The sequence below is a fragment of the Anastrepha obliqua genome, chromosome 3 (assembly GCF_027943255.1).
Source record: "Anastrepha obliqua isolate idAnaObli1 chromosome 3, idAnaObli1_1.0, whole genome shotgun sequence".
Classification (NCBI taxonomy): domain Eukaryota; kingdom Metazoa; phylum Arthropoda; class Insecta; order Diptera; family Tephritidae; genus Anastrepha; species Anastrepha obliqua.
The window spans coordinates 39,853,106-39,864,406 of record NC_072894.1 but is presented as its reverse complement, the minus strand read 5'-3'; the positions used below and the strand labels follow the sequence as shown (position 1 = coordinate 39,864,406).

The 11,301-nt window shown below is 35.1% G+C and overlaps 1 protein-coding gene across 6 annotated transcripts in view; it reads left to right on the top strand.

Annotated features, from left to right (window-relative positions):
- LOC129243051 (peptidoglycan-recognition protein LA) overlaps positions 1 to 7,862 on the top strand; it is a 41,350-nt gene extending 33,488 nt beyond the window's left edge. For 5 of the 6 annotated variants that reach the window (XM_054880131.1, XM_054880132.1, XM_054880129.1 and 2 more), the window contains 3 exons: positions 154 to 389; positions 5,452 to 5,658; positions 7,460 to 7,861. In XM_054880131.1, coding sequence (XP_054736106.1) covers positions 154 to 389; positions 5,452 to 5,658; positions 7,460 to 7,600 — 584 coding nt within the window. In that variant the 3' untranslated portion in view covers positions 7,601 to 7,861. Of the gene's footprint in view, positions 1 to 153; positions 390 to 5,451; positions 5,659 to 7,459 lie in introns of all 6 variants that reach the window. The other variant, XM_054880126.1, reaches the window with a different exon arrangement.
- Positions 7,863 to 11,301: the final 3,439 nt, after the last annotated feature.

Here is an 11,301-nt window from a genome sequence, read left to right as displayed (position 1 = left end):
TGAAAACTTGAAAGCCATTTTTCTCGAATTTTTGCAAACGAGCGATTTGATCTCAAAACAAACAAGAAAAAAGTTGAGTTCAAAGTTCGCTTTTGTCAAAGGCCCACCGATTCAGCTAGAAATTGGAAGAAATTTTTATTTTAAGTATCTTAGTTCCGAATTTAGGAAATGGACATCTGGTGATCGATCGCGATCAATGGGGCGCCTCGGAATTGGCTAAAAATCTAAAAATACCACTAAAGCATCCAATACCATATGTACTCATCACGCACATTGGCGTCCAGTCGAAACCTTGTGAAAATGTATACAGATGCTCGATTAAAATGCGCACAATTCAAGATTCAGCAATTGCGGAAAAAAATCTACCCGACATACAGTCGAATTTTTATGTGAGTTGCACAAAATAAATATGAATATTTATGTATGGGCATTTGTCTATTTTAAGTTCAGAAAAAAATGCAGCGTTTGTGGTATTAAAATCTAATAGCAAAATTTACGCTTCGTTTTTTTAAACTAATATAAGAAACATTGACTTGAAAAGAACTATTACATTTAATATACCCCGAAAGGACAATACGGGGACCTTTGAGGTTATCAAATAATAGATGACACCCTAAAATGATGGAATTAATGTATAATCTTAAGGCGTAATATTCTTATTAGGAAAATATATTTTTAACATATAAAAATAATGGCATAAAGTCGTTACACAAGTTGGCACAAAATTTGGGTAATTACGGATTAGGGTAAATGGAAGGTTTATAATTTTTGCAAACGACGTGATTCATATTCATTCATATTTGACACCATCTAACAAACTAGCCACCTGCAGTATACGGCAGACAAGAAATGGCGCGCATAGAGGCCAAACTCAAGATTTTCTTCATTCAAACTATTTTTTTTTTTTTGTATTTCACAAAATAGTTATTAAAAAAAAAATTATATGACTAATTTTGATTAAAAAATGACCAACTGAGGCAAATTTTCTGAGGCGCCAATTTTCAAAAAATTACTAGAATTTCGCTACTTACAGCTTGCACTGCCTACACTAACATTCAATGTGTTGTAAAACTGCGTACCCAGAATTTTTTTTATTCTGATTTTAAAATGGTTTATGAAAATTTGTCGTATTTGTACAAATTGTAAGGCGTTTGAAACTTAGACTTCAACAATTCGACATTTAATTCATGGTTTTTTCTTGCCATTGCTAAAATCCTCTTTTCACGCGGTGTATTGTGCTGATGAAAAATATTATATTTTTTTCTTTTGCCAACAGTATTTTTCACGATTTTTTTCCTTCCGCTGATGTGAAATATTATAATATTCAAAGTTTATTATTTTACTAGTTTTCAAACAACCCACAAATAAGAACCCTTTCGCATCACAAAGAACTGATGTTAACACACTATTCGCCGATTTCTGGAAACAAACTCGTTTCGGAGCCGAAAAACCAGGTTCACACCACTTTAGCCTCTTGTTTTGATTTGGCATCATGGTGATAGTCCCAAGTCTCATCCTTAGAATCGATGCACAAAATCCATTTTATCCTTTCGAAAACGCTCAAAATGTTGCTGATAAAGACGCATTCGAATGTGTTTTTGTTCGCGAATGGGGCAGCCCAATACTTCAGTAAAAATATTTCTTTTATCGCTTACCTCATTAAGGCTAGGGCTTCAGCTTAATCGCTTTCAGTCACTCGAAGATATTCAAAAAGTATCTGGTGTTGTTGTTGGTTTTGGACGTCATTGGCATGAATCGTCTTAAAGGCTTGTGCGACCACATTTAAATTCATCAGTCCATCTTTCTACTGTACTAATTGCTGGTTTTAAATATTCGAATAATCCTAAAATAAAAATGTAATATTACACGAACATGATTTTTTCCATTTATGTAGCAAATACTGTTACACGTCGATAATAAATGGCTTGTAAACAAAGAATGAATTGACAGATTGAAATGAAACTCCACATAAGTTCATATGAGGATTGTACCAACATAACAAAAAAATGTATGCTCGTAGCTACGCCGTCTCTTATCGAATCGCAAAACTTATTGAACAACCTAGTATATTTTTACGAAAAGGTAATTAAAATTAAAAAACCAATAACGTCAGAGAGTCAAAACTTAGTAAATGTGTTGCCTTTATAATAATTTAGGGGATTGTATACTCGCACATACATATGTAAAGTATATATGAAAGTTTTGACTTAGCGCGCGCTCCATTTCATCAATGACGTGCTGTATTTCGTCGCTGAATAGGGGAGTTATTTTTCGGGTATAATATTATCATACAATATTTTTTTTTATATCCCCCAAGGACGAAAACCCTGAACTGTCTGCGCAAAACCCTAACAAATTCTTCATGGATGACCGACAAAACGATCGAAGCCTAACCGCTGCATAGAAAATAGGTAGTGCTATTGAGGCAGTGATTTATATTCACCTGAGTGTCGTTCGCGAGCACTTTTGTTGCTATAAAGTTTTGCAAAAACGTTTAGTCTTAACGTACGTATTATGCGTTTAGGTTGAGCAAATAATTGAATAAATAATTATAAATTAGCAACCGACCGAAATCGATTTCGCTGCCAAACCCATTACTGTGTTGCGTTTGTGTTGCGGCCAAAATCACAACTGATATTCGACTTTTGGTACGGCCTAGCGAACTCGTCAACCAGCAAGTATGATAGTAGAGATAAAAAGTGAGTAGAATGAAAGTATAGAAAGAAAAATAAGTCACTTCACTTTTATTAAATTTTTGTTCTATGGCTTGAAAACTTTATATTGATTCGGGCTTTCGCAATTTAGCACGCGGTAATTAATGTTTATTATTTTGTTGAGTGTATTTTCTGTGCAACCGAGCCTGTCCAATTCGTCAATAACAGGATAGTGGCATTATGGATGGCGCCACTTTTGCATTCTCCACTTCATGGTCTATACAAGGGTTTTATAAAATAACGGTTATTTACAACAGCTTAACGGTACTCAAATGCACAAAATGATAAATTCAGCCAAGCATGTGTGTTCATCAGTTCACTCGAGTGAAAATTAGATATGTAAAGACGCCTTCGATTAGCGACTTCTTTGCTCGGTATGTTTGAGCTCTGCTCGCTTGACGGAAAATTTACATGTGAAAGCAATTACAAAGTTATCGAGGAAGTTTCACCGCTAGCGAGTATGGTTGTACAGAAACTAAGTGTGGCGCCTTTCGAGAACGAATACTTTATTATTCAGAATTTTAACGACCATCGCTTGAAATAAAATAAAACAAAGAAAGAAAAGAAATTACTTGTTTGTGAATACTCAGTGAATGGCTTGCTAATATTATGATTTTAAGCTTTTTAATTTTTAAATTAAACACAATAATGAAATCGAAGTGCACGTGAAAGCACGAACTATAAAAATATCTCCAAATGCAGTGCTTTTTCGTTTGTATGCCGGTGACGCCGGGGCGAGAAAGTGTGTATAATTTCTTGTGTTTGGTTGTTTCTGTTGCTTTCGCTTATTCTGCCCCTTCACAAACAAGTAATTTCCCTGCCTTTTGTTTCAGTATTCGTAAGCAATGACGTGGCACCGCATTCGGAAACCTCAATATTGCATTCTAAGTATTCTTGGCATATCACTCTTGGGTGTACCCTACTATTTTGGATGCTGCTAACTAACTCTCTCTTCTGATATAGGCACGTTTCATAAGATCGCGTTCATACAGGGAAATTCTTGTTGCTTCAATTTTGCAAATTCCATTTTGGTGTTACCCATTTGTTTAGTTTTTAGTTTACAGTCAATAACAAAATTAAGAAAAACAAGAATTCAAGGGATGTTGGCAGAGTAAAGAGTTAAAGCAACAAATGTTTCCCTGTATGAACGCGGGAATATTCACTAAGGGGACCCGGTTTCGATACTTCGAAAATATAGTATATTAAGAATATACTGAGAAATTTTCAATAAGAAACTTATGTAGAGAGCGGTTCGCGAGCTCCTGTACCCCAAACTTTAAACTCATTTATCTCGAGACAACTTTTTTCGGCCTGGTGTTGTAAAAAAAAAAACGATTCAACCGAAGCGTCTGAAATTTTAATATGTTTTTCACAACTTCAAAGGCTATAGCCCGTACTAGAATCATATTCTCATTTCAATAATTTCGTATTTTTTTATTAAAAAACTGAAGAAACTCGATTTTTAGTTAGTTTCAAATTCAAAACCGCGCCATTTTGTCAATTTTTTTTATTCTAGTACGGAACATAATTTTTTGATTTTTGTGTTTCAGATAAATAGAAGAGCTAAAATGGACTACACCGTCCAAATCCAATTTTTAGGGAGGGTAAACTTCAGCACCATTTTAAAATTATCAAAATTGAAAAAAAAGTGTTTTCACTTTAATATGTACAGAAGTTAAATAAAAAGCCTAAAAAATTTAAATATCGTTTTTCATTTTTATTATTGAAAAAGAATTCCTGAAAATACCCTAAATTTTCGAGCTCTAGACCACCGGGACCCCTTAAGTGTTTCCAAACATGTGTTTATTTACACTCGTACTCGTCACTAACGCATGGCGAATCGAAGGCGCCTTAAAATATTATAAAATATAAAAACATTAACATGGTACATACATCGCACCCTAAATACAAAAGAGTCACAACTCAAAATGAGCAGAAGCTCAAATTGAACGAGACGTTATCAATAAAACGGTCCGCGGATGACATATGGCAAAAATAAATTTTTTGTTGGATGGTAGGACTGTTATAAGCTTACATGGCAAATTTCAGCGTAATATGTCACATTGTTTGTTTTCTGTGCTACTGTAAACAAGTCAAGCTCGAGTGTGGAAAATTTTGAGTTGTGCCCCTTTTGTATTTAGGGTGCGACATATGTTGAAGTTGATCAAAGATAGCTCAGAATTGAAAATAAGCAATAATCGTGCATTAACTACGTTCATCTTCCATTAACAAAATTAGTCTATACTCATAAACGCGATAATACGAATAACATTTATTGATGATACCAAAATGAATATGATTATAATATTTCTTTGAAAATATATTGACACAAAAATGATTGTCTGGTCTAGACTCAAACTACAGCCAGATCAGCGTGAGCAACATGCATTGGCGTAAGTAAGGCTTGTGGTCCTGTTCTTCACTGCTCATGTAATTCTCGCCATAGCTAGTCTCTGAAAAATTTCCATGCCATCGTCAAATATTAACTTATCAAATTCTTTAAATTACACCGGGTAATACGCCAAGAATAATACTGACTGAAAAATTTTTGTAAAAATTCAAGCTATATCATCAATCAAAGAACTACTTAGTATCCCAACAACACCAAAAAATGTAATATTTTACACAATGACTGACACAGAAAAATTTGAAAAATATTAACCTCGCCAAACATAACTGAAATGCAATATTCGGACTAGCACTAAGAAACATATTTGTACATATGAATATTTTAAAGGTCGGAGACGATGGCAACATTTATGTGGGACGTGGTTGGGATTACGCAAATACATATGCAAATGACACCTTGGCTGTTACGTTTATGGGTGATTACGGACGATATGAACCAAGTGAAAAACAATTGGAAGCGGCCCAATATCTCTTGACGCATGCCGTCGTTAATAAATATATTAACTTGGCTTACAAATTGGTGGCGCAAAATCAGGTAAACCAACTATATGCATGCGAATAACACAATGATGTGACCTTATGCAAATATTGTTTTAGTATCACCACATATTTTATTAGAAATGATAGTTGAAATGCATTAGTAATGATAATAAGTACATAGAGCTCGTTCACTGGAAGAATGTCATAGCCCAAAATAATTTCTTTTTTTAGAAACATGAAATTACAAATAGTAAATTTAAAACTTCGAAACCGTTTTTCTCAAATTTTGAATATTTTAAATTAAGGCGCTCTTCCAGCAAACGTTAAGACTATAAGACCGCAATAATAATTAAAATACTTCTATCGGTTAAATTTGCCTTAAAACAAATTGTACAGGGTTCGGCTCTCGAAGTGTAACCAACTTTAGACCGCTCGTGTAGCTGATGCACGGGCGTCAGTTGTCTGCTATAGTCAGTCAGTCAGTCCAGAGTATTGTTTACAAGCACGCGGTAGTATTTTGCCGAGAGTAAACGCGAAAAAAGAAAATCAAACGTAATAGTGTGATTGCATTATATTTGGCTGGAAAATCACAACCAGCGCTTGTTCGTGAGCTCGAGCACCTCAAAGTAAATAAAAGTTTTGTTTATCGCACCATTACTGGTTACAATGGTACTGGTAGTATCGCGAAACGTTATAGAGGTGGTCATTAAAAGACTTCATCGTCAAGTGAAATGGTTCAAAGAGCGAAAAAGCGATTTGGCGAAATCCCCGATGACGAAAGAACTGAAAATTTCTGTCCGTAGCATCCGCCGCATACTGAAAAATGATCACAAAATAAAGTCTTGCAAGATTCAAAAGGCGCATGATCTCACACAAAAGCTTGCTGCTGCTAAAAAATAACGTTCCGAACTTCATAACGTCCACACAATGGCTCTCGAATTCGCCAGACACGAATCCTGTGGATTATTCTCTTTGGGCCATTTTGAAGATCAAAGTCCGAATTAAAAGATTCACCAGCTTCGAGGCGCTGAAAAAAACCATTGTCCGCGAGTGGGCTAAAATACCTGCAAGTCACATTCAGGCAGCTTGGGATTCGTTTCTGAACCGTCTCAAGGCCATAGTCAAGGCAAAGGTGATTGATTGATATCGAGCAAAGGTTCATTGATTCTTATTTTTGTATTATTTTCACACATTTCTTACTTTGAATTGAATAGAAGTTATTTTCCAAACTAAATTTATGGCCTTTTTAATTGGTTATACTTCGAGTGCCGGACCCTGTAGTCATTCAGAAGTCGATTTCTGGATACGAAATCGTTTCGGAGCCGAAGAACCTGGTTCACACCACTCTTTGGCCTCCTGTTTTAATTTAGGATTATGGTGATAGATCCATAGCGATGAATCGACGCACAAATACCAATTCAGCAACTCATCTTTCTACTATACTAATACTACTTCATAAATTTCCTTTGGTTTTAAGCCTTCCAATAATCCAAAAATAAAAATTCAATCATTACACGAACTTGATTTTTTCCCGTGTAGAAAATATTGTGATAGGTCGATACTAAATGGCTTGTGAACAAAGAATGAATTGACAGATTGAAATAAAATTTCACATACGTTAATAGGGAGAGTTTTCCAACACTATAAAAAAATGTTGGCTAGCAACGCCCTCTCTGATCGAGCCGCAAAACTTATTGAACAACCTACTATTTACCATTTATCCATTACTAACTAATTATCATTTTCAATACAAATAACAAATGGCCTTGCGCTTTCGAAATCATTACCAACATTTAAACAAATAAAATATCTGGTATATATTTTTCTATGCTCATGATTACCTTATCTCATTCTAGACCAAGGTCACAAAGAGTCCTGGTGCCAATGTTTACCGTAACATCAAAAAGTGGCAACACTTTTATCCTTGTGGTATAGGCGATAATCCGAGGTGCGGCGTAGAGCTGGGCATGCCAGATATATGGGATGGCAAGATGTAAAAGCATCTTCATGACATTTATTAGCATAAGTAATTAAAAATAAATTATATTATAGTGATTGAATAAACTGTAGGTTTTGTTAGTTATGAAATATTTTCATACGTCTTTGTTATATTATATTTTTCACCACAAACACTCATAAATACATTTTTGTATATAAGGTAATATAAAAAATATATTTTTGTGTGCATTATATTTGTAAATTGTAAAACTTTCACTGTTATGTTAAAATATGTAAAGTCTATTATAAGTCTCTATATGAATCAAACTTTAAGAATAAATAAATAAGTATTTACTTACTACAACAAGAAGCTATACTTCATGTCCAATTAGAGGCAATTTTTGGTAGCCCTTACATTGCCAGTTTAATAAATAGTAGGTTATTGCGGTGTACAGGATACTAAATGGGGCGTCTTTCGAAAACCGCTACTTAATTTTTCGGGAGTTTGAGAACCGTCTAACGTCAGGGATATAATTATGCAAAACAAACAAAAGGAAGAGAAATTAGTTGTTTGTAAATATTATGAGAATGGCTTCTTAATATTGTAATTCGAAAATTCGTGACTTTTTAAATTAAGCAAACTAATGAAAACGACGTTTCAAGCAGGGTGACTCGCTGTCGTGAGACTTCTTTAACTTGATGCTGGAAAGTATCGTGCGAGCCGCAGAACTTAATCGCTCAGACACAATTTTTTATAAGAGCGTACAGTTGGCGTACACCTATGATATTGACATTATCGGCCTTAACAACATCGCCGTTAGTTCTGCCTTCTTCAAACTGGATCAAGAGGCAAAGTGAATGAGTCTGGTGATGAACGAGGGCAAAACGAAGTACCTCCCGCCATCAAACAAACAGTCGACGCACTCGCGTATCGGTACCTATGCCACTGCTGACAGTTCTGATTTCAAGGTTGTAAGGGGCTTCGTTTATCTAGCAACCATCATTAACACCGATAAAACATTATAAAGAGGGCTACAGTGAGAAAGGTTACTTGAGAAAACGGTCCTTAATCAAAGTATTCAGAAATTTCTTTAATTTAAACTCTTTATATAAGTGTGTATTTTTTAAACATTTTTATTTTTTTCGTATATACCGTCTTTATGACGGACGCTCTAACTTAATAAGCCCGTCTCAATGGGTCCGTTTCGTCCGTTGCGGCAACGAATTTGAGTGAGAGTAAAATATGTACCTATATTATGTGTATTTGAGTCGAAGGCACCACATACGTGCCGTACGCCATGCCGGAATGCACAAAAACTGGTAACTTTCTACTTTTGCCGTACGGCAATTACGGCGAAAATGACAATTGTTTAAAGAAGAATAATTTTTATCGATGGTGTTTTTATTACATCTAACTAAATGCAGAAAATAAATGGAATTTAAATTAATTGATAAAAGCTTGAAAGAGTACAGAAAGGGCTAAGCTTAACCAAGTTGTCCTGAAAACTGAATGTGCGTTCCGATTTCGAAATTCCGGTCGCACCTACTGTCTACGATCAAGGCGAATTGAGTACTGTAGGTCATTAAAAACGAGTTACTTTGCTCTGACGTCAGCTCCCTTCGCAAAACAAAACAAGCAAACAAAATAAACAAAAGTAGAAGGAATTTCATGTTTGTGAAAAACAGCGAATAGTTTGGTAATATTGTGTTTTTTGAGATTAAAACTAAATAAAGTAATGCAAACGAAGTGCCTCGTGTTAAATTTTTAAAGCACAAATGAATATAAAGCCTCTAAACGCAGTTTTTTGCGTTTTTATGCGGAAGATGCCGTGACTAGAAAGTATGTGTATGTGCGGATAATTTCTTGTGTTTGGTTGTTTCCATTGCTTTCACCTATTCTTCTTCTCCACAAACAAGTAATTCCCTTTCCTTTTGTTTTTATTTATTAATGGGCTCTTACGACACGGTGAATTCGGAAGACACTATCTTCTTCTCTATCATTCTTGGTCTAGTACTACCATAAATTCTATTAAAACCCGCTTTCGATTCAATAAGCATTAATTTTATAATAAAACAGCAAATTTTATTGCTTCCTAATTATATCAGCCACAATAAATACGCTCCGTCCATTGAGGAAAGGATGGGACTGAAGCTGAGTATTTGTATGGAGCATCGCTGTCGGAACAGAAGAAACTTTTTAAATGTTTTACTTTTGCCATATGGCAAGATCAACACAATAATAATGTATGCAAAGCAAAAGTTACAGAATAAACGATTGTGCGAATTGAAGTGAAACAATGTAATATAGGTGACATGAGGTGTATCGGAGAACTAAAAAGAAAGTGCCCAAATAGTCAGCTCTTATAGGCAAAAATGAGAAACTAGGTTAGGTTAGTATAAACAAGAAAGTGCTCGAATTAAAACTTCCAAGTAAGATCAAGTCTTTCTCCTATTGACCTTTCAAATGTAAAGGTGACCTTGCTAACTTTTGTCAACGCTTACTATGTAGTACCGCATGGAAAATATTCAGGGCTGAAGAGTTTATATCCATTCCTCCCTCTTCACATGGAGTCCTCTGAATATTCTTATACAATTATTTATTTAGCGGTCTGGGGAACGCATTTTTTTAATTTTTCATTATTTCTTAAATTATGATTGGGAAAACTCTCTCCGCAAGAATCTCAAGGTCAAAATTCTCAATCGTAAACAGATATATACATTGAAATATATACAGTCCAATTTTGAAAGATTTGTTTGATGCTGACGATATTTACTATCGGTTGTTTACAACGAAGTTTCTCAGAAATCTCCAAGCTTTGCAGCTTCTGGTCACCAAAGAACACAATTATACGTTCCTCGTTCTCGCTAACGTAAAAAAGTCCATAATTTATCTATGTAATCGTTCTCTGGAGTAATTTAACGTCATCTCTGCGGATATTTCATTGTCAAAGCGTTTACCCAATACAATGAGAGGGTCATGATGAGAGAGAAAGGTTTCAAACACCCAGACAATTCAAGCGGATATAATATTAGAGTTAACAAGTAAGAAAATATTAAATTCCGAATGGACGGAACTGTAAATACCCACACACACTTTAGTCAAATTTTCTTCGAGACGGGCGCATCGAAATTTAACCTTAACATACAAAAAGTGATCGTAGTTTTTACCCGATATTAATAATATCACTACCTAAATGTGGGGCAATACGTGCCACATAGCAGAAAGTTCAGAAAACGAAAAAGTATTTAAAAATAAGACAAATTTGTACGTCCTTACCTTATTCTACTAAATAGTGCAGCTTTCTGAACCTTTTTTGGTGATGCCACTGGACTGTGGAACGAATATCAACCAGATCATCCATGGAATAGCAACAGAAACTGTTAACCCAGGGCTTCTGAATATATATAGTGGACATTACTAGGTGTGGAACCGAGCCCCTTCTCCTGCTTGTGGTATGCGTCTTGCAATTGTCCTTTATTGGGCCTACAGTTTTATGTCACCTTCGAATGGTAGTAGGAGGAGCTTTGTCATGGCAGAAATGCTTTGCTGATATGAGGGGTAACCGTTATTAGAGAAAACTAGTCCCGGCGCCTGGCTAATCGTTGTCACACACAAACCCATTTGGCCACGAAAATCGAAGGCTTAGAATTCAAAGTGTTCTTATTGATTTTTTGAAAAAAAAGACATTCTATAAAGATGCAATCGTCTTACCTTTGTTTCATTTAATTAGGTAGTTTTGGCTCTGTGCACAACTAAGAA